Here is a 25,143-nt window from a genome sequence, read left to right on the forward strand (position 1 = left end):
ATATATATATATATTTTTTTTGTAAAACTGTGGTATTTGTTTGAGGACTTAAACTCTTTATTATTCGCTAGAGGAGGGGGAAAACATGGCACCCCCTTATTGCCTTCAGGTGCTGTCGGAAATAATACTTTCTCCTAGCTGGATACCAATTGAAAAGGTAAATAGTATGGGTATAAAGAATTTCAGTGGTACCATTCCCCGTCTATAAACCATAGATAAATACATTTAGAAAACTGCACTCGGTTGTATGTGTTATTTTGTGTTTGTTTTTATTTATTGAACTGACAGCTGTAGTTTGTGTTTTTCTACACAGAAACCATGCACACTGACGTATGAAAATCAAACTGTGATTGACATTTGCAATTCGATAAACACCGCTAATTTTCCGTCTTTATTTACGGTTAACATGCAATAAATCGAGAGGCAAAAAAAAGACTTCTAAAATTAGGAGTTAAGAGGAGCCCAAAGGCAGCATCAGGGTTAGTAGCAGATGGAGGCTGGACAATCGACGGTTCTGCCTTCTGTTCAACAGCACAGAGACGAAAAAAACATACACAGAGCAACGAGACGACCATGGGCACAATCACACCGCCGGTGGCAGCTATAAAAAAGTAGATAACGGTGCCTGTCAGGTAAAGTCTGCCATGAGTTAAAGCTAATTTCGCCAACGGCACTCAGAACCATAATGTTAGCTTAGACGCTAAATGAAGTTTGACAGGCTAACGTCAGGTTTAGCTCCAGTGTTGGCTACAAGTGCTGCCACTAGCAGCTAGGGCAGTCTAACGCCAGCTTGTGAGAGCCGCTAGCCTTTATGAAGTTGCTCGTTGAATTATTGTGGCAGTTGGCTAATGGCGTTAGCTAGCGTTAACGTTAGATGTCAGCCGGTCGTAGCTAACCCGTATAACGTTGAAGACTGAGAGCATATCTCCACCGTCTGCTCCCTCTCTCTGGAAAATTACGCGACTGAAGGAAATGGCTTTTACTGTTTAATTAGCCTTTTGAGCTAGCAATGCGTACTACATTATTTCAGAATAACGTTAGCTTGCCGGTGTCGGATTACTGTTCTCTGTGGTACAACTGTGCCCAGCCCAGCAGCGTAAGTTATAGCATTTCGCATAATGAGTGATCATTATGTAAAAGTCAAGGTTCAACTCGAGCAAATGAAATCATTTGGCGAGGATGCGGAGAAGCAGGGTGTGGATACTGACGAGCAGGAGGTGCCAGTGTCTTCTCCCCCTGCTTCTGTCTCACCAGACCCTCAAAGCATCACCATAGCAGGTAGAGATGCGGCCAACACCTCCATCACTTATAAACATAGGGGTAAAAGTCGCAGTAAGCCTGGAAAAGATGACAAGAACTCTTGTGGGAAACATATGTCAGACCTGTCATTGCACGGCTCTGTTTCTGCCCATATTGGGAAAAACTTGAATAGGCTAGGGAATGAACGGACGCTCCATATCAGAGGAACTGGAAAGATACTGCAGGGCAGGTCGGAGACCAATGGAAACTATATGACAATCCATCCATCCAAAAACATCCCAGAAACACGCCGTGAGGACGGATTCAAACATGCAAGGAAGAGAAGACCTGTGACGGTGGATACCTCGAAAGCCAAAACCTCGTTGGAGGCACTGAAGTTGAGCATCAAGCAGCTGCAGTGGAAAGAGGTAAGAGGAAAGAGGTGTGCTGCATGTTTGTCTTGCAGTAAATGTTATTCACCCTTTTGCTGTGTCGATTTCATTCTTTTGAGACAATGGGGTGGTTCAAGAAAGCAGCAGTGATTTGTTTCATCCAGAGAGGACATCAGCTGCTCAGTGCATCAGTGTTTCATTTGGATGACAACCAGCTTGTGCTCGGGTCATGATGGATGTGCAAGGATGAAAAACTCTTTTTCTTCTAGCTTAACAAAACAACAACAGCCTTCCCTGATTTAGTTGTCCCTTTTTGTTTTTTTTAAACGGTGACTCAAGCCATTTAGGGGGTTCAGTTTGATCAAAAACCTGCATATGCATGCATCTCAATGGCACAGTCCTGAAGGCCAGCTGGGATTCAGTTGATGAGCTGGGTTCAGATTTGAGGGGTCATCATAAGTAAAGTAGGACTGCAAATAACCGTTATTTTCATTATCGAACAATCTGCAGATTATTTTCTGGATTTTGGTCTTTAAAATGTCTGAAAGTAGTGAAAAATGCTGGTTGTCATTTCTTTGAGCTCATGGTGGTGTCTTCAAATGTCTTGTTTTGTCAGATCAACAAGCCAAAATCAAAAGATATTCAGTTTAGTGTCACACGATACAGAAAAGCATCACATATTCACATTTGAGAGGCTGAAACAACAGATCATTTTCTGTCGATCAACTAATCGTTACATCTCTAGAAACATGAGGATTTAATAGAGATTTATGAAAGTCAAATAGATTTCATGGAGCAAGTTTGGACATCTTTGCTGAAAAAAAAACTTATTCACATTACTCATTTTATTCATAAGTGTCTAAAGTCCAAATATATTCAGTTTACTATCATATATGACAAAAAAGCATGAAATCATTACATTTAAGAAGCATTAAGAACCAGCAAATATATGGCATTTTTGCATGAAAAATAGCTAAAAAGATTATTCGATTATCAACATAGTTGCTGATTAACCTTCTGTGGATGGGCTAATCGATTAGTTGACAAATTTTTGCAGCTCTAAGGCAAAGGCTACCTGAGGTGTCTCTAAAAATATGTTCTTAATCATGAAAAATGTACAGCTGGACTTGTATGAAATTTCGGTGTTTTTAAATGAATCTTATTAAACTAATTTATTGAAATGGGTAATAGAAGCATTGTTTATATTGAAAGCTGCAGCACCTTATACAAAACTTTCTGTGTATATGTCTATGTGTTTGTCATAAACTGAACATGAAGTTGGCCCTACTGATCTCTTAGAAAGTGGACAGAAGTCTTGATCTAATGGTAAGATAAAGGAGTACTTGTCTAAAGATATGTTGATGAATATGCCCATTCATTAACCTGCATTGAACATGATCTTGGAAATCTGTTGGAGATAAATGTGTCATCAACCCTGTCTGACCAACTGTAAAATAACCTATATGGACACTAAAATGGATTAATGGAGTTGCTTTCTCAATGACTTCTTATCGTTTCCTATTGGTTATTTATTTCCAGTATCTCTATCAAAGTTTGCACTGAAGAAGTAATTGATGGAGATCATTAATTAGATGACTTGATCACCTCCAAGCCACAACTTAAAAATGTCAGTTTGATGCCTCTAATCTAAGAAAAGATGTCCTGATGAAAGTTGTTCTGAATGAAAAGAAATGGCTTTAAAATATTTATGAGAGAACTAATTGATCCAGCTCTCCGTTCTCTGAGCCACAAACACCATCTGGTCTTTTCACAAAGCAGTTTGAATGTCAATAATACCTGTCATCAGCCATTATTAACATGCTCTCCATTATGCATGAGAAGTAAAGAAGGGCAATGCAATGAGACAGGTGAAGTAAAGACTTTACTTATCACCGGTGACCGCGCGGTGACACTTAAGCCCAACCAGGTCTGCTATCGGAAACGGTCGACAGTAGGCCTATACATTACCACGCTTTTGTACTCATGATGCACCCCCAACAAAGTCAAGGGCTCTATAGATCCTGTGTCACTTTGAAAGTACCTGTCAACATCTTTTGAAGGGTTGAAACTCCAGTAGCTTCGCTCTATTCGTATGTAAATTATAAAATCCCTTAAGCAATTCGTCACACACATAACAGCTATGTAGGTTTACAACAGAGGACACTCGATACTTTTGGAAAGTTTATGAGGACATTTTTATGAGTGTGATATATTCTTTTTTCTTGGCCTTAATGTCGATTTACATCTAAATTACTACGTCTTTACATCTACAGTAATTTCTGGCCTGAGAGAGTGCTTGACTTTCAGCATATGGTATTCTCTTAAACAGTGGGAATGATTAGCCTTAAGCTCCTCTAATCCAATAGCCTCTAAGTCCTGATTTAAGCAGAGAGAATGGCAAGCCCGAGGGTCGGAGCGACAACTTCAAAAAATTAGACTAATAACTGCATTTAATTAGAGGTTTCCTATTTTTATTAGGATCCTACAGATTAAACTGACATTTTGAATTAAAGTACGTAAGCCTGCCACCTAGAGGCTTCCTGAGAACATGTTTGGGAAAATAACGGCCCTGAATATCTGAAACTGGAAATGCTATTTACCACAGGCATGACAGAGAGGATGTTCCCAGTTGCTGCTTTCTTACTAAGGTAGCTATGACAGAATGAGCCAGGCTGGGCTTCAGTGAGCAATGTGTATTCATTCACAAAAAGGCTCAGAAAATGAACATGTGACTAAGTCCACTATAAAGGGTTGAATATGGTCCTATTTCTACCTCTCCATATATAAAGGAGATGGCTATTTTTGGCCCTGATCCCTAGTCACTACTCAAATTAATTTAACCTCCTTCGCTGATGCGATTAGACAGTTACACGCTGGAAACTCTGTGGAAGTATTTATAGCTGTCAAGCAGGGTTTCCCTGTTTCACATGCTCACATGTTTAGTCATTAATGAGGAGCAGTTCTGTCACAGATCTATCTTGTAGCTGGGCAGCAGGGTGGGTCGTATCAGAGTAGAATTCAGGAGTGGTAATGATATCCCGCTGACCTTCCAATGCTACTTGACTTAGAGTCATGGATTTTTTTTGTAGGGCAAGTGGAAGAGAAATTTACTTGCCCCACCGGACAAGTTCAAAGTCATAAATAAATGAATAAATAGACCATGTGTCTTCACGTTATGTGCCACTCATTACTCTACTTGCTATTTGATTAAATGAATACATTCAGAATAACAAATGCATTTTTTCCCCCATGATATGTCCAACTCAGAATGGGATAGCTCAGTGCGTAGGTTGTGTGTTTAGCGAGGTTGTGGGGGGTTGCCCTGATGTTGGTGCACTTAGTACCAGGAACCACACTTTTTATTTCTCTAAATGTGTGGAAATCTGATGTTTTCACATCACAGATGTTGAACAACAGCATATAAGTCCCAGTGTATAAGTTACAGCGTCTGTCGCTTCTGTACTGTCATTGTTATCCACACAAGTGACTTTTGTCAAGCCCTGGTAAAATAAAGTTCAATTGAATTATTCTCATCTCACTGTTGATGATTTGAAACTCAAATAGGGGTATGCCTTTTTAAAATTCCATTTTGTACCGATTATGGCTTCAACAAATGATTATTTTTTTCTTATCAATTAGCCCATTAGTTGTTTGGTCTATAAAATGTCAGAAAATGGTAAAATATATCACAGTTTCCCAAAACTCAAGGTGCAACCTTAAATGTCCCAACCAACAACAATCAATAACCCAAAGATATTCAGTTTACTATCATAGAAGACTAAAAAAAATGAGAAAATATTCAAATTTTAAGAAACTGGGACGAGAGAATTTGGACATGTTTTTTCTTAAAAAATTACTCAAAACAATGATCAATATCAAAAAATTATCAGTTATCAAAATAGTTGAGTAATTTTCTGTTGATTGACTAATCAATTAATGGATTGGATGCAGCTCTGGTTAAGGATATAGTGTGATCCCACAGACTATAAGAACAGAGAAAGCCAGAAATAAAATGTAAATAAATAAATAAAATGTATAGCGAGTACTACAGTGTTACACCATTTTATTGCCTGTTTGGAACTCTACGATTGATTACAGTGCACATAGATATTTTATGTTGAACGTTAATTTTCTTATTTAAACAGTTGGGAGAAAACTTCCCTGATGTCACAGGATTAATCGTCCTGTTATAAATAGCTGCATCACAACCACTGAGGTTACACCACAGTCACATGAGTATTTGTGTTGCGCCCACAAGCTGAAAACATCTCCTGTATTGTGTTTAAATGAGACTATAATTATGACTTTGATTAATACAGTGTGTGTAAAGAGAGCATCAACCTAGTTTGTTAAAAAGCTGAATGTAAATTTGACAGAACATAACATAAATCATCCAGTAACAGACCTCAGCGGCTAATGAAATTGGTACAGAGTGCTTCAATTAATGAAACGCTGAGCAGCAGTGCATAGAGGAGATATAAAAGCTGTCTTAGTAGCCGTTCATGTATCAGTCAGGGGTCCAAACACTGCTGGAACTCATTTTTTGTTTCAAGAACTTGTTTAAGAAAGGATACTTGTCTGTTCTTTGATATGAGATGGCATATAAGGATGAATATTCAAACATTTTATACTTAAACTTGTATAGAGTTTGTACTTGATTATCTGTCAATCAAACAATGACTGTAATATTCTGTCATTTTAACTGAATTGTAACAACACATTTGGTGCCCAGTATGCGGATTATGACGTGTGAGTGCAGGCAGAAATAGAGACGTAGTGGACAAAAGCCGTGCCTTGTGCCAGTAGGATTTTCTAGCTCTCTAAATCCTTTTATAGTCACATCCTCCCCTCTTCCCCAGCTCATCACAATACAACAAGCACTACCAACCATCTTTAGGAGAGATTATCCCTGCACTCTGGGATCAACGGAGACAAACACCTTACCAATGTTCTGAGTCATACTAACAGATTAAGACTTTATTCTATTTACAGATGCAAGAAAGCATGTTTTTTCTAAATATAATTGTTTTAATCTAAGCATAATTATTTTAATCTGTCTTATCATTCTTTGTTTTTATAGTTCATCCTCTGTCACTTTTATTTTATTTCTCCCCCCTCCTTTCTTTTCTGCAGTTTCCTCTGGGAAGACGAGCAGCCTGTGATATCTACTGGCATGGTGTTTCCTTCCATGACAATGAAAATATTGTCTCAGGGCAGGTGAACAAGTTCCCAGGTATTTCACTGCCTCCTTACTCCTTCTTCTCCTACACTTTCTCTTGACATAGAGCATGTACATGCTTGGAAGGGGAAGGGGAGGAGGAGGAGGGGTATTCAGATGTTTGCAATATGCAACCTCACCACTAGATGCCACTAAATTGATCCACTCATTGATCCTTGATCGCTCCAGTGCTGACCTTTCCATGCCATAGTAATAATCATTACTTTTGAGACTCTAGAGATTATTGCATTAGTAAGAAATGTACACCCAAATCTACATCACTTGAACCTCCTGACTTGTATTCATCTCTGAGACTATGCTTTGTGCATTGCAGGAATGATTGAAATGCTGAGGAAGATCAACCTGAGTCGCGCAATGCGGACTATGCAGGAGATGTTCCCAGAAGAGTACGACTTCTATCCCCGTTCTTGGATCCTACCTGAGGAGTATCAGCAGTTCGCCACACAGGTATCGTGTACACACAAGACACCCTGTTTGCTCCAGAGCAGCTGCAATAATTACATAAATGTAATGATAATAAAAGGGTTATAGTGATGATTGCACTTCTGGAGATCTGTGCAATAACTAGATACTGTGTCTTGGCTGAGCAGAACTGAGCAGCCATGTAACTGTATCATAAAATATTGCATTGGCTCTGATCACACGGATAAGATGACAAAAAATATGTGTATACAACAATGCATAAAAGGAGATTTAAAAAAAATATGTAATGGAGGTTTTTATTTAAGAATTTATCTTTATTTTACCTGGTAAATTGAGGTCAGAAATGTACTTTGCAAGGGAGACTTGGCTAAGATGGCTCCATAAAAAGTTGCAGAAAAAAATGCAAAACTCAGGCAACAGATAAAACAATACTAAAAAAACAAATCACAATGCTAAGAAGGGTAAGATAAGCTTAGAACAGAGATGTTATTTAGCATATAATTTATAGAAAATATCAAAGTTCTCAATAAAACTCCTTTTGCAGATTAATCCAGGTTACTATAGCAGAAACCATTAAGGCTGTCTTTCTCGTTCTGTCCTTAAATTAAGGACACACAGCAGATATGTCTTGATAGAAATAAACACAATATAAAAATAAGGCTTTAAAAATATCAATGACCAAGACGCCATAGGGACAGAGATGGCTGGTTTCTTTTTGCCATCTTCCCTCCTCTCTGTAATCTGAACTTGCATTGCGGAGTGTGACCTGCTTTGATTTGTTGTTTCATGTACTTGCTTCGTTGCTCATTTCCACAAGGGCAAAAGACAGATACTTATTTATGGTCTGTCATCTGGCACCTCTTAAAGGATATGGTTGGCAATTTTCTATATTTTTCTTTTGCAGAGCCAAACCACCAATGAACTCATCCTACTTTAAAGTAGTGTGTGTGTGTGTATCCAAAGCCTGATATATCTTATTCCTCTGTGGCATAGACCTCCGTTGTTCTCCTTGGCGACGGAGAGTTTGGTCATGTTAGTTTGTTTAGAAACGGCTCCAAAGACTAATAACAGTGATCATGTTTTCAGTCTCCGAAGAGTAGTTCCTTGCTACATATTACAACCTCTTGACTTTATACTGAAAGTTATTTAAAATGTACAAAGTAGTACAAAGTCCTGAAGTTGCCACCAGCCATATCCTAACACATGGGTGAATGTAGTAGGATTATCCATCAATCAGGAAATACAGTATATTTAATATACAGATATTCGTCCAGTCATCCAGACCAAGGCATCAGGTTTTCAAGAATAACCTTTTAAAATCTTGCGCTTTGTTATCAAATGTTTTTCTCAGTGCCATGAAGTCACTGACTTTTACTTTAGGTCAAATATGCAACCTTCAAATTTGTAATCTTTGTAATCTGATTGATTTTGGCAGGAGGCAGATTAATCTGGGTTTCTATTGACAGTAATGATATCATTGAGGGGTTTTAAGTTTCAGTGATGTATTATTGGTGGAGTAATTGCAAGGGCAGATGGTCAAACGTTCTGATTCAAGGAAATTATGAATTGCAACTATATATTTTGTCCAGCAGGGGGCACCAGAAGACAGCAAAACTGCTTCTCACTAGACAGAGCTATTAAAGTCTTAAGGCTTTCCTTCCTTAATTAATTAAATACTTGTTCTGTATGTCACAGTGTCTATAAATCAGCAAGCATTAGACACTCAAGCCAAATAAATATTACATCTATTAGTTTTACAATCTATCTGAAACAGAAATATTTATAAGGCTTGGCTTTGACTTTGCATGATACATGCACTATTTAGTTTTATGATTCTGTAACATTTCTGGAGAACTTAAGCTTGTAGGTAGAGATAAAGTCCAAGTGAGTTTATGCAAAATGAGATTATTATGAGACTTATTCAAAATCCAAGTAATCTAAAGCCTTGATGACTGCTGCCTGGTTTACATGGATATAGTTCGGCTAGAAGTTAAATTCATTTAACCATGTAATACAGCAAGGAACTCTTTGAGGGTTCAGCTCTGGAAATAAGTTAGCTACAATTTCTTCTATATAATGTTGGCTTCAGAACTTTGTCATGTTCTCATGTCGTGTTAAAGTTGGACATTTGTTATTAGACTTAGAAGCAAGTAACTAACATTAGTAAATAATGAATTTGCAAATTTGGAAGATAAAAAGTAACTTAAAGGTGCTCTGTGGAGTTTTCCTGTAAAGGAGCAAAGTTTCTTATTACAGTCTGTTTCTCATTAAAACACATTGTGTGTATCCCTGAAGTCTAACAAACTTGTTGAATGTATTTCTTTCCTCATAAAGCATGTGCAAACCTGATTTTTTTTATTTATTTATTTTTAGCATTTCGAAACCTGCATTGTTTACTTGTAGCAAGCCTCTTCTTTGCAGCCTTTTGCTGGTGCATTACTGCGTTCCGTGGTGCATTACTGTCACCTGTAGATCAGTGGAATAGTGTGAACAAATTGGCAGGAATGTGTATTGCATCACCCGCACATGTGTGTCCTTGTGTACAAGACAAACAAAACGGGGACCCACTCAGGAAAACAACACTCCAAAGCACTGTCGGTAGTCAAAAACTCTACAGGGTACCTTTAGCTTGAATGTAAAATTAAATCTCTCCTGTAAATGTAACTGTATAATGATATTGTCACATTTTAAATTCTGAGCATTTGCAGTTTAGTTTGGTTTGGTTTTGGATCTTGGTTTGAAGGAATGTAAATCAAGTGATACCAATAACCGATGAAGATTTTTTTCTTCTTCACTCCCACCTCTGCTATAGATTCGCATGGTGAAGGAGAACGATCCTACACTGAATCCCACCTTCATTGTCAAGCCAGATGGAGGCTCTCAGGGGGACGGCATCTACCTCATCCGTGACCCTACTGATCTAAAACTCATGGCGGGCTCACAGGCCAAACAATCTGTAGTCCAGGAGTACATCCACAAGCCGCTACTCATTGACAAGCTCAAGTTCGATATCCGCCTCTACGTGCTGATAAAGTCCATGGAGCCATTGGAGATCTATATTGCCAAGGAAGGCCTGACACGCTTTTGCACCGAACCCTACCAGGTAGCCATGACGCCAGCAGGTTCCCCTTAAAGTTGTTAATTTGCTTTGATGCTCTGAAACATTGGCATACAGAATTCAAGTAATCTGATCTTTAAAATCACTCTGATTTTGTAGGAGCCAAGCCAGAAGAATCTGAGCCACGTCTTCATGCACCTTACAAACTACTCCCTCAACGTCCACAGTGGCAACTTTGTCCACTCAGACAGCCAGAGCACAGGCAGCAAGCGCACCCTCTCCAGTGTGCTGTACAGGCTGGCAGCTAAAGGTGTCGACATCAAGAAAGTGTGGTCGGACATAATTGCTCTCGTCATCAAGACTGTCATCGCTGTGGTGCCTGAACTTAAAGTCTACTATCAGGCTGATATACCTCCTGGTAAACCTGGACCTACATGTTTCCAGGTGGGTAGCCTGTAATTTACACTTTGTTGAGGGTAGAACGTAAATTCTTATGTAAATTACATTTAAGACGAATGTATTTAATGATATGTTTGTTTCTCAGATATTAGGTTTTGACATCTTACTGATGAAGAACCTGAAGCCAGTATTACTAGAGGTCAACTCCAACCCTAGTATGAGAATAGAGCATGAACAGGAGGTAAGAGTGAATGTCAACATCTGTATAATAATAGTATTGTCATTATTATTATTCACTTTGTTATAATAAATGTTTGTGTGTGTTCCAGGTGACACCAGGAGTTTTTGAGTATGTTCCCAGTCCAGTAGATGAAGAGGTCAAAGTGGGTGTGATCAGGGACACACTGCGCCTTATGGACCCTGGTCACAAGAAACCCTCAATGTAAATACACACTCTTGCACACATGACGTATAGCTTGAAGTTGGAGTTCTTACATCCTCCACCCTTTGCCTGCTTCTCTTAAGGCTTTTACACACTTTTTGGAATTGTTGTTTTTGTACTTTTACACAGAACATGATATTAATGCGGCGAAAAAGCTCGCCTGTTTACTGCAGGCAGACAGGTTGGCTCACTCGCTATGGTGGGCGGGGAAATAAAGCCAATGAATCAATATATTGATTCATGTATGATGTGTCATCATATATATCATCATCATCATCATGTATTTATAAATACAAACACTTGTCGATTTCTTCCCGTGGAGGCTGTCAGTCAGCTGTCCTCTCAGCTCCCCGGGAGCTGCCTCTGACAGACGGCTGCCTCTGTGGACAGACGCTGAACATAGGTAGGAGATCATCATCCAGTGATGATGATCTTGTCCTACTTCCTCCTCACTCGACAAAAGGAAGAGGAGAGCATTATATCCGTTCAATCCACACCAATTCCGACCTGTGTTCAGCACGTCTCTGTCCACAGAAGCATCCGTCTGTCAGCAGCAGTTCCCGGGGAGCTGAGAAGACAGCGGCCGGACAAACTGCCTTCACCACGCTGACTGACAGCAGAATGAGCTGTTGCAAATTCGTGTTTCTGTGTTTCTGTTGCAAATTCGTATCGCTGGCGGTATAAATAGTTTTAATGCGAAATATTCTCAGGCGAGTATTTCACATTTTTGTGTCGTTTATTTGTCACGTTCCCAGTGTGTAAAGGTCTTTAAGAGTCCACTTTTAAGGGCATGATATCTTACTCTGCCTGTCCCTCCTCAGAGCCCAGCTCTGCAACTCTCTCACAGCTCTCCATAAGCCTGTTAAATGGAAAAATTAAACTCAGCTGAGCCATGGTGAAAATTCACACATTACTGTACAAGTCTGGTGGCTCAATCTCTCCAGCTGACTGGCCCAGTGTGCTGCCTGGCAATAAATCTCCTCTACCATTCGGGTTTGTTTTTTTTTTCCCCCTTCTCAATCTGTTTTTCTTCTATGACAAGAGGATTTACTGTTTCTATTTTACTACCATCTCCATTTCTTGCCTCTTTCTCTCCTCCTTCTCCCTCTTTCTTTCCTCACTCCTTTTTTTGCCTCCTTGCCAGATTATCTTCATATATCAGATATTTGATCTGCTTTCTTCTGCAAGTGAGAGGGATATATTCTTGGGGATAATACCCACTTTACCATTATATTCATGACCAGTAATATATTGATATAATCCCCCTATAATATGTTTAATCCTCGTTCCCCCTGCATTGCTACCATATATTTCCACATCCAGCTAGAATCAGCAGAACCATATTCTGTTCTTGTCTATGGATAAATTACACTGCAAGGTAAACTACAAATTTAAAGTTATGTTCCTATCTGCATACTTTCAGAGTTGACTGAAGATGTTGACTTAGATATCAGGGATTACTTAAAACCTGTATCTGTATCTTCACATTACATACAAGGGGCAACCCAAAAAATCTCTTAATTGTTGAAAAAAAACTTTCATAAATCTTCTAATCCCCTTCAAAGTACTCTCCTTGAAATGCAACACACTTGTCCCAGTACTTCTCCCATTCCTGGAAACATTTCCTATCGTCATCTTTTGTCACAATGTCCAGAACCTCCTGCGTTTCTTCCTGGATTTCTTCCACGGTGACAAATCTTCTCCCTTTCTGTCCCAATTTTAGTTTCACCAAGCTGCAGGCTAGCAGCAAATCTGATAACTACTCCCGTGCTATCCACGGCTTTCAAGAATGTTCAGGTCCCCCCTCGTAGTATAGCTTAAATATTTAATCAATTACTCAATTGACAGAAAATTAAGCTCCAACCATTTATATAATCAGATAACCGTTTTCAAGTAAAAATGCCAAATATTATTTTGCTCCAGCCTGATACTGTGTGTATCTAGCTCCATGTTGTTCACTGCTTTACTGTAGACGCAAACAGATACTTTATCTCCACATTTTAAGCCTCCTCAAGCTATTTAAGTAGTGGCAGAATATCTTTTTAGAAAATCCCAAAGTTAGACAGTATTTACAATCTGCAGTCATGTGGTGAAAAGAGCTTAAGTTGTGTAAGTAAGCTTAAGTGCAGATCGGGGCAGTGCACATCATCATGGCAACAAGTGCAGTGATCTTTAATAAGATTTAATTCATTGTCTCATTAAAAGTGTATCACAGCTTACAGTGAGCTGGAGAAGAAGTAGTGACACCGACAGGAACAGGGTTTATAATGTGAAGGACTGAGTGCTTCAGGAAAAATATAATTATTTCCTGAGCATGTATATTTATAGACAGCAATGATACCAACAAGTAATTCTGAAAGACAATAATGACATAAAATAACAAGTATCAGTAGACAGTCAGGTAATTGGGTGCAGGTGTGTGTGAGATGTGGTCAGAGATCTGGGATGCTGATTGGATTTCAGGTTTGGCTGGTGACTACAGGATATCAGGACAGGATGGTGACTATCATCATGGGAGCGTCGGTCAGAATGCCAGTAGAATGAATAACCAAAATTCAGATTTTCTTTACATACACAAGGTAAAAAAACAAGACACACATGGGCTGATGAAAAGTTGAGTATGAGGATCAGTATTCATGCACAGAGACAATGCTGCCCTGTGAGAAAGAGAGTGAGGGGAAAAAAAGCAGCAACTTAAGTAGGAGTGAACAGGTGCACACAATCAGGTAAATGAGCGGAGGCAGAGATCCAGGTGCACTATGATCAACTATTGAGGGACCGTGAAGGGCACTACATAGAGCGGAATGGAAAGAACAGGGAGTAAAGGAGTCAAACAAATAGGGAATGGTGCTTTCTTCAGTACACTGATTATTAACAGTCTCAGCTATTAAATAATTAAGACTATAAGACTAAAAAACTGAAGGCCAAAACATTTAAATAAATCTTTCTTCATGATAAACTCAAACTGCAGTAAAAAAATTCAGTTGTGATTCAACATAATTCTGAAAATCTGTGCACCCCAAACACAAAGATTTATTAGTATTCATGTCAGGTTGTGATTGCAGAGAAGTGTGTACTGTCAGCTTTGCAGATAGCGACTGAGTCATGTGGTTGAGGGGGTAGATATGCTAATTATGTCCCAACTAGCTAGTGCTAATGTTTATTAAATTATCCATTAGATTGGATATGCTCCGAAAAATGTAATCATCACTGTGGCCAAACAACTTGGGCACAAAATAAGAAGTCATTAATCATTCAGTTCCACAGTTTGTTCTTTGTGTGTTTGCATGGGCACCAAAGGCAGACACACTGCACATACATGTTTTGTCTGATGGAGGACACACTTGTTTGCAACATTTGGTGAATTATTTTAAATCAAACCTTTTTTGTGGCACTGCTTGTAGAAGCTGAAACTAAAACAATCTATCATCCAATATTCACCTAACAGCATGACAAGATACGATATGATGATGATAATAAGGTTGGTGAATTTCTATATTTTTCTCATTGTCAACAAATCTCATGTGCAGAGCCAAACCAACAATGAATTGATCTACTTACAAGTATTGTGTGTGTATCCAAAACCTGATAAATCTTATTCCTCTGTGTGGTAGACCTCCGTTGTTGTCCGAGAAACGGCTCCAAAGACTAATAACAACAATCAAATTTCCAGTCTCCAGAGAGCAGTTCCTTGTAAGGCAGACACAATTCTGTTTACAGAGCTTCGCTAGCTTATTGTGCTACATATCACAACCTCTTGACTTTGTACTGAAGTTCTTTTGAGAAATTTACAATGTAGTAAACTTACCGTGACCATAATCTTTGTAGCAAAGGAACACTCAGTGCAACAGTGTGGCTCATTGATATGTTCTTAATAGTTTGTGGAGGTCTATGGCACAGAGGAATAAGATACTGTATGTTAGGCTTTAGATACAGTAGGATGATTTCATTGTTGGGTTGGCTCTGCATATCAGATTTTTTTGACAATAAGAAAAATACAGAAAATTCCCAGTCTTAAGAAATGAATAAAGCTAACATAATTGATGCTAGCTTTATGGAAAATTTGATTGATGATTAAAACTTTGTAATAGAACTAAACAGTCTTTTAAATGGCATTTTAAGAGGTTCGATGCCATACAATCACAGAATAAAATCTCAAGGACCCCAGTGGATTATAGCCTTTAATGAGAAGAAATGACTGCATTTACATGCATAGATTAAGATTTTGATTCAGTTAAGTTGCATTTTAACAGGCGAGCAATGATTTTGTTTTTCTTTTTGTTCTGCAAACTTGTAGAATCATTACCAAACCGTCATTCGGAGCACAAACAAAATGTTCTCAGCATCGTTGTGGGAGGTTAAGTGATTTGTTTACTGGACAGATGGTCTACCAGTACAGTAAGTAAATATACCTGCGCTGTTGTTTGCCAACAGCTGTTCTGCAGTGGGATGGATGAGATTCAGTCATTTAGAACGCAGGTTTTTAGACTAAATTCACTGCCTGCATGAATTTCACTTGTCAAGATGAAGTGAAAGAGAGGTGAGAACTGACCGGGCACACAATACGACAGTACAGCTGAGTAAAACAAACAGTGAGGCTGTTTAAAGGAGACAGAATGAGAGCTTATGTAAGAGAGATAAGTAAATACAAAATGGCTGAACAAAGGGGGTAAAAAAGTGGCATTTGAGATAGATGGGGAATTAAGAGAAGGAGGGTGTGATGATATCAGTGACTCTGAGACATGTACTTCTGTCACCCAGCTCATTAATCCCGTGTATTATGTCTCGGAGGGTGATTTATGAGACATTATGTGAGGTACAAGGGTAGGTGAGAACAAAAAGAGGATATTCATATGTATACATACCTTCAAATTGGGTGCGAGGGGCATGATTACAAAGGCATCATCTGCATGAAAAAGAACAACAGATGCCGAGGTGGATTCGGTGCAACCCAAGGTAACTAAATGTTTTCAAGCTACATTTTAAGCCCCAGTTTAAGTTCTCTGATGATGCGGGTGTTTGGATAGGAATGATCCCTTGATATCGTAATGATTAGCAATATTAACATGTTTTAAGTCCTTTATGCGTACAACAAAAGCTTATTATTACCTGTGGGAGACTATTTTTCTTGTGTGTGTGTGTGTTTTGCTATGACTCATACTTTGAGAAAAGCTCAGGCAGTCAATTTCTGATGTATGTCATGGAGATAAATTTACAGACACGTTGATTTCCTTTCATTGACTCTTGACAGGGCGCGGGACCTTTTTCGAAGATTTATTCACCAGGAGGCCAGAAATAACTTTCATGCAGGTTAATGACAGCTGAATTAGGGCTAGTCCTCCTTGTGCACACTCAACTAACATTTGGCACCTGGCCTCTGTATCTCTTTTTAATAACCTGCCATCCTTCACCTTTTACCCTTCTCACTCGGCCTCCATCATCTCCTTCTGTCCGTCCGCTGACAGTGTTTGTAGACGTTCCCCTCTCTCTCTGTCTGTCTGACTGTCAGCTTCTGTTGAAGACGTGTCCGTTTTTAGCCCGAGCTCGTCCTGTCTAAATAGATGTGGGTGGTGTCCTTCTGGCTGCTGTGGGATGATTGATTCTATTAAACATTCAGCAGCGCTCGCTCAGTGCCATTCACACTGCTTACTAATTCATGGAGAAAGAAACTGCCTCATAAAAGTCACCAAAACTGTATCTCCTTGATGTGAATATAACTCTATGTGTTTCTCTTTGTCACATGTGTGTCTATATGCACATATGTGTTGATAGGTGTAGTCCTTAGGGGCCTTGCATACACACACACACATACATATAGGTGTTTTCAGCTGTTCTCGCTTATTAGACATCACGCTCACGTTAAAGGTGTGAGGTGCTATAACGGGAATTATGTGAGGTCACAGGACTCGATGTACTTGTAAGAATGATAAAGGTATAATTTTTACTGCTCTGATAGATGCAGCAAAGCTACCAGGAGCTATCAGGCAAAAATCATTTAAATCACATGTGTGGGTTTACCACGGATGTATTAATAAAACTGGATACTGTGTTCCAAGACGGCACACCAATCATTCCAATGAAAGTCGCTTACCATACACCAAAAAAAAAATTGTAAGCTTCCACATCATTGGGCTGATAAGGTACGCCCATGAGAGTCCTTTTTTTTGCGGCTCCCTGCACACATGAATACCATTAACATAAATGATTCTGCTGTTTCAGGATTCTTAAAGGTACCTTGTTCAGTTTTTGACCACTAGTAGTGCTATGAAGCTGTAACATTCCTGACAATTTTTACACTACTTCACTGATCGACAGGTGGAGGTAAAGTGGCAAGAAACTAGCAATATACCAGCAAAATACAGGGAAGAAGACTGCCAGCTAGCAAGCGTGGATGTAAACAATGCAGGTTTCTGGATGTTCAAAAAAAATTGGCTTTGCAAATATTTCATGAGGGGGGAAAAAATGCATTCATCATGTCTTTTTAGGCCTTAAGGATATACACAATGCATTTTGGTTAAAAAAACAAAAAACATAACTTTGTTCAAAGGAAAACCTCAGGACACCTAAATTTTATTGGATTACATTCTGTGACATTACATAAAGTCACCTCATAGCATTTGTGATGCTCAGAAAGACTTGTGTGTAGACTGCCGAACATGTAGAATGCAATGCTACCACATAAATCATTTGTAAAGCCTTTTTGAAATCTTTTGAAGCCAAGTGGTGCTTTATTTATATAGAAGTCCTACATCTTTGTGCCTCTTAACCACCTTTATGCTGCAGTAGAGTGATAGGCTGAATCTAAGGTTGATGGAGCTCTTATGGCCAATTTAAACCTGCAGTGCAGAACTTTTGTCTTTACATTCTGGCTGTGAGAGTAAATAGGAGTTACCTGGATGTAAGGACAGTCTGCCCTGGTTGACAGTCGCAAACCAATCAATGCTGGTTGATGTAAGACGCATCATTACAGGTGTGCCAGTGTGGGAATGTCATACCAGACACCAGGTTTAAAAAGCTCTGTATACTGTGAAATACAGAGATATTTATCTGGCGGTGATAGGCTTAATCAGCATTGTGTGAACTCATTTGGCAAAGGCTTGAATATAACGGATGTTTATTGATATGTAAAAGTCCCACACTCCAGCTTTAAGTAACTAACTTAAGTGCTTTTATATTTCTGCTTCCGTCTGCATTGAAAGTATCAAACATGATTAAAATAAAGAACCTCAAAACGCACAATTTGTGCACCATCAGTAGTTGCAGTGGAATTGGCAACATGAGTCTTTGTGTAAGCACAGGCTTTATTTGAATACTGTCCTTCACTGAATAAAACTGCAGAGAACTACTGTGGTTTTTCAAGAGCCATCACCAGGGTATACAGTGTTTTATGAGTCACACTTCTGCCCTCATCCCAAGTCGCCTTCCTCTCTGGGATTTGTTTCGCTCTATTATGTATCCAAACTTGTTGAGGTGTATCAGCTTTCTCTTTTATAAGAATTAAACACTGCTTTCTAAATGTTAAGTGTCGAACCTCTTGCTCCTGATGCAGGTGCTCGTCAGTACAGTCAGTGAAAAGGCTGTATGGAGGTTGTGAGATGCGGGAATGGAAAAAAAAAAAGAGTTGAGGCCAGGATTTATCCTTCATACAACATTATTCTTCCTGTTTACCCTGCCAAGCCGGGCTGTAAGTGCAGACTCAAGTGAAAAGCTCGGTGCATTTATCTACCTCAGGTGGTTGGCTGTAACTCAGCTGACAAAAGCTCTCTGGGTTGGCCTTACGATCTTGTGCTTCAACCCCGTAGAGCCTGAAGGCCATTACTCAGCCCTGCTGCTAGACAGCACAAAAAGCAATAAATATATATAGAGAGCTTTTGCTTTTATAGTTGTTCCTTTGTGGAAAGACTTCAAAGCTGCTGGTTAAATGCTCAGTCAACTTGCTAATAAAGCGAAAAGAAGGGTCTGTCATTTAAATACAGCGTGATAGATTTATAATTCTCCTTCCTGTCCTGTTGTTATTCTGTGACAAAAGTTCCCAACCAAAGGCTGGTGGCTTTGAACACGGGGAGGAGATTCCCATGGAGGCGGAGTCCCAAGACAGGAACCCGGATGACGGAGGAGCTCTGCCCTCGCTGTGTCTGAAGCAGGTCTACCCCAAGTACACCAAACAGTTCAACTACCTGAGGCTGGTGGAGCGAATCGCAGCTCTGTTCATACGCTTCCTCGGGGTCAAGGGCAACATGCGTCTGGGTCCCACCGCCTTCCGAACCTTCATCAGGTACGAATTATTTCAGGTAAAAATGAAAAACCCAAAACATACCGACTGAGATATAAGAATATTTTCTTCACTGTGTTTAGGACCTGTAAACTGAGCAACAGTAACTTCACCATGGCTTCAGTGGACATCCTCTACATAGACATCACACGACGTTGGTCAGGAGCGATGCCCGACTCTAGAGAAGCAGGTAACACTCATATATATATATATATATATATATATACAGAACACTCAAACAAAAGTATCCCTGGGAAACAACATGTAGAGGACAGAGAGCCCGGTATCCTTGAGACTCGGAGTAAATAATGTGCTTGGAGATAATTGCTTGTCATTCTTTGTCAGATTTCTTTCTGACACTGTGCTCCCATAATTGAAATGAGCTGAGATCACAATGTGACAGCGAAGAGACTCTCCCAACATGAATTATTCAGACATTGCACCTTGCAGGGAGTGTTTGCAAGGCATAGCGGATGGATGGAGATCACATGGACCAGGATGGAAAGGCCTGTACAGAATTTCAAATGAGGCTCATACGTATTCAGGGAGACTGGAGTCAGGGTCTGTTATTTCTGTGTATGTGCACTGGAGGATTTACAGGGAATCAGGAGGATTCATAACGCTCGCAAAAAATAAACAGTTATGAAGTTTTTGTTTTTTTTTTCAGTTTTGTTTGGGATACGAGACAGTTTTAGAAGGACACATGAAGGAATTTATGTAAATGCTCCCCTGCACTCCTCCTCTGATCTGTAATATATATCTATCTATCTATATATATATATCTATATATAATGTATGTTTTTAGTTCCACTGCAAATGACCTACCAACTTATATTGGTCCAGTGCGAATCAGCATTTTATTAATGTGGTGTTTTTATTCCACTCCATGAATTCCTTGATCCCTCTGCTTCCACTTATAATATAGAGAATAATAGAGACCGCAGTAGAAAATATTAAGGAGACCTTTGGGTAAATATCAGCTCTTGCTCAGCTCATGCTCTCGTTATCTGCCACCCACATGTGAAATTATGGCAGCGTATTGTTGTCATTATTTCAAAACTTTTTCTCGCGGGTGTAGGTTACAATATCATGTCTCCAGGCACCGACTGGATCTTTTTCTTGTTTTAACAGCGTATGGAAGTTTCTTGTTATAACAACTTTTATGTTATAATGAGAAATGTTTTTTTTTTTTAATGAGACACGTTCATTTTGTGAGATAAAGAGAAAGTTATATAACGTATAACAAGATAAAGTTTTATGTTAATACAAGAGAGTTTCTGTTTAAAACAGAATCATTTAGTATCTAGTACTGAGTAAATAATGTCATTATAGTAGGAAACTATCTTGTTAACACAAGAAAAATATCTTATTATTATCCAGTATCCATTATTATTAATGGTGGCAGCAATACAAGGCTGTATAAAATAAACAAAGCCTTTAATAAAATAAAATGATCACATCAGTTCTTCTAATCATCTTTAACCCTTTAAAAGCAGCAGGCAGTTAACTTTTTAATGAGCCGAGAGGAGAGTCCAGGCTGTGGGGAAAACACACAAAGATTAATATATATCAGCATATTAGCATATATTATATGAATATCTGAAATGTTATTATACAGAACTTCAAATTTCAATACGCAGCATCCCAAATATGTTTCAAGGGCAAATGTTGTGATGATGGAAACCAGTTTTAGGTGTCCTATCTGTTGACTATATACTTTTTTCATTAGTTGATTAAAGAGGTTATTATCGTGCACATGAAAGTGTATCCTGATATGACTGTCACTATTGTAAATACTTCAATCTGCCAATTTCCATAACTGAGAGTTCAGTAATAATCCTGCTGCAGGCCGACAGTAAAAGTGGTAAAAGTCACGTCATCCAACAAGCTATGAAAATGTCTCACCAGATGTTCTTAGAAGATGTAAAAGTGAGTAAAAACAGCATCATGGAAGGTGTTTATGCCTCCACAGTTTGCATATGTAACTTTTTTTTTTTTATGCCTCCGTGCTGGCGACAGCAGTAGTTGCCGTCCGTCCCGTTCTCGTGAACGCGATATCTCAGGAACGCTTTGAAAGAATTTCTTCAAATTTGGCACAAACGTCCACTTGGACTCCAGGATGAACTGATTTAGAATTTGGTGGTCAAAGGTCACTGTGACCTCACGAAACACGTTATTGGCCGTAACTCAAGAATTGATATGCTAATTATGACAATGTTTCACACATATGTCTAATAGGATAAAATGATGAAGTGCTGACATTTTCATATCCAAAAGGTCAAAGTTCAACTTCACTGTGACATCATGATGTTCTGCACAAACACTTTTCTGGCAGTTATTCAACTCCATAACTCAGGGACAGAAGGGGAGATTGTGACCATGTTTCACATTTGGTGGGACACTGAACTGGTGACACTTATCTCGGTTCCCACCTTGAAACTGTGGTGATTGTTTAGATCTTCTATGCTGCCGGGTTGAAGATGTGTGTGAAGCATCCACGTTTTCACGAATTTGTAGCTTCTTTGCAGCAACATCCATATCTGAAGCGTCTACTGTCATGGCTACAACTTTATATTTAATCAGAATCAGCTTTATTGGCCAAGCATGTGAACACATACAAAGAAAACACAGTTAATACCTTTTTATTAAATTCCTTCAAAGTCTTCACTACAAATATTACATGAGTCTGGACAGACATGGATGTAACTGCTACTTGACTGGTCGGTGGAGTCGTACAACTGCAGTATTTCTAGTTTTTCTTTCTTCCATCTGTCTCCCTCAGCAGCAGAACGCCTCTAGCATTTTGCTAATTCTGCCACTGATTAGCATAATCTAAAATAGCTTTTCCTTTTTCTTTTAAACTGTGATGGCCGCTGTTTGGACTAGTATAATTGATTAACTAGCAGCAGTATGAAAATCCTGGAAACAGGTACAGTAGTGGTATCACTGACTGTGTCACTGACTGTATAATTTCTTCTTTTTAAATGGCAGTTGATTTCATGTTTATCTTTCCTCCTCTGTTTTTCAGGTATGGGACTACAAGCATTCGTGGAATCCTTTTTCTACCTGGCGGGTCGCAGGTTCAAAGCCCTGCCGCTGAGGGGACAGGCGGCGTCACTGCTGGAGCTGTGCGAGGCTCAGCTCGAGTCCCAGTCGGGCGTCGAAGACAGACGCTCCGTGAGCTGCAGCAGGGCGTTGCCGCGAGCCATCAAGACTCAGACGCTCGGCCTCACCAACCCTCAGCTCTGTTCCCCGGCTCCCCTGCGAAGGGCGGCCAGCCAGGACTACCGGCTGCATCAAAGACTCAAGCCTCGCACTCTCAGGGCCAACGTGGAGAACTGACGAGAGAGGGCTCCAACTAGTCGTCCAACTCCCAAACACTACCTTTAGCCTCCTCCTGTAGAGCTGGGAAATTAGGTGTCCATCTCTCCTCTGCAGCTACAGCAAAGAGGGGAGGTGATGGGAGGTGAGAGAAGAACTAGTTTGACTCCTGCTGGCTGACTTGCAGGAGGACTGTTCTCAGCCTGATTGCTTTTTCCTCAGAGGAGGAAGTTGTCCACGGGGGGGAAGGGGTTGGAACGGTAATAGAGAAAGAAATATAAGGAGGTTGGTGCATTTCTTCCTCCTCTTTCTGGTGTGATCATATATGACCAGTGTGGTCCAGTCAGGAAGAGGATTAAAGGATTGCTTTTAATATACTTACTGATTCTACAGGGCAGCTATTTGCTCCCCTTCACCTTTTGTCTGGCAACCTTAACACTGAAACCAACTTTCTTTTCAGGGATAATATTAGATACTCCGGCTTCACATTCAACGCATTTTACACGCATCACACATAAATGGGTGTAAGGGAGTGTCCTTAGTATGTATATTCTTGACTTTGCACAACAACTTTGCACAGAAATGGATGTGAGTGTGAGTGTGGACATATTGTGTGTGTTTGAGTGTGTGTATGTACTCTACTGTACATATTATATATATATATATATTTTTTTTTTTGTGTTTAGCTCAATGGTGAAAGCCAGTGGCTCAGCTGTGCATCCCAGCTCCTTGAGCCCATTAGCGATGAAGTTAAGTGAATTCAAAGGGAATATTCAAAAGGAGAAAAGGTCACGTCGCCATTTATCCTCTTTCACTTCTGCAGCTATTCCAGTCAGGCAGCCTCAGACCTCCAGCGATGAAGTAAGAGAAAAATGTTTCTAGGACAACTACCTTACAGCCACAAAACTGCCATGAGGGATTCATTCTTTCCCCCCAAGTAATTGCATGGCACAGAATTTCACAATTTAGACCAATGCATTTTTTTTTTCTTTTTCTAAAATGACAATTGTAATAAAATCTTATTTATCGTGTGATGTGGTTGCCAGTTACACATAAAATGACCACTGGTGGATGCCAACCTGAAAGGTCGTAGATCGTTACTGTAATTTCAGCTTATTTACACTACGGTTACTTACTGAACAAAAAATGTTTGAATTGTTTGTTCTCTCTGTTAGTTTTATACCAAGATTGTTAAATTAACTTGTGACTTGCAGACCAAGAATCAAACGTGATGTGTTACACTTACTTACAAAAGAACACTGAAGCTTATTTAACACCTGCAGCGTGGGCAGCTGTTTAAATACATACAGGGAACTAAACATGTAAAAAAAGATCTCTGCTATGCATACTGTAGGACAAAAGTATTTATTACAGTATGTATCTGAAAACATGAAGTAGATTTATAAGATTATTCACAGTGATGGATCATATGAATGAAATGTATTGATAGAACTGCAAAAAATCAAATAAAATTAATTTTGCTCTTTGAACCGAAGATGTGTGTGTTGATTTGGCTTCTGCTCTGATACTGGACATTTAATTTTATACAAATTTAAGAGTAATTTTCAGGTATTGCACGGTTGATAGGATATTTTACAGAGAGTGGTGGAACTTGGTACAAATTATAAGAAAAAGTATTATATTGTTTAGTTGGTAAGTGCAGATTTTATTTGGGTTCATACATAGTTGTTAATTTGCAAAAATTCTTAATAAATTAGAAAATACTTAGTTTTCAGTGTGTAGTTTTGTGTGTCAAACTACATATTAAAAACTCCATAATGAGTGCATTTCCTGTGTGCTACCAAATGACATAAACCTTTCAAAGAAATGTCAATTACACAGCAGCTACTTTTAAGAGTTGTCAAGTGGGTACTTAATGACTCAACACTTTTTTGTTTTTCTTTATAATTTGTATAAAATTGCATCACTGTGTCTGTGAAATGCCCTCAAAATTAGCTGTCGCGTATTTGGAGATTACTCTTCCGACTACTGCTATTTCTGAGAAAATAACACAGAATTGCGGGAACTGTATAATGTCTGTCTTGAACAGGCTAATAGCCTGAAATGGCTCTTTTTCTACATGTTTTAAGACCTTCGAAATGCTTCACAGCTCAACCATCTGCCAATGTTTTCTCGACCTTCTGTTGCAGATGCTCTGTGCCAGTTGATGCTGTATCTCCAGTGTCTTAAGTTTTCATACTTTTGTTTTGTTGCCCAGCGGTGAGTCACACTGTTGCACTGAGTTTCATGTTCCTTCATTACAATGAACATGGGCGCTGTAGTTAATTTTGATTCAATCCAACATAAACCAGCCTGCTGCTGGAAATAGTCACAAGAGCACCAAATCCACAGCTGACA

General features: G+C 39.2%; 1 protein-coding gene across 1 annotated transcript; it reads left to right on the forward strand.

Moving 5' to 3' along the window:
• Window positions 1-440: 440 nt before the first annotated feature.
• Window positions 441-24,275, forward strand: ttll11 (tubulin tyrosine ligase-like family, member 11). Its single transcript, XM_067574130.1, has 10 exons — window positions 441-1,667; window positions 6,765-6,864; window positions 7,184-7,317; window positions 10,106-10,396; window positions 10,511-10,795; window positions 10,896-10,991; window positions 11,080-11,192; window positions 19,222-19,467; window positions 19,548-19,654; window positions 22,493-24,275. Exons 1-10 carry the CDS (start codon window positions 1,119-1,121, stop codon window positions 22,804-22,806), a joined length of 2,235 nt encoding a protein of 744 aa, XP_067430231.1. The 5' UTR covers window positions 441-1,118; the 3' UTR covers window positions 22,807-24,275.
• Window positions 24,276-25,143: the final 868 nt, after the last annotated feature.

The sequence above is a fragment of the Thunnus thynnus genome, chromosome 19 (genome assembly GCF_963924715.1).
Source record: "Thunnus thynnus chromosome 19, fThuThy2.1, whole genome shotgun sequence".
Taxonomy (NCBI): domain Eukaryota; kingdom Metazoa; phylum Chordata; class Actinopteri; order Scombriformes; family Scombridae; genus Thunnus; species Thunnus thynnus.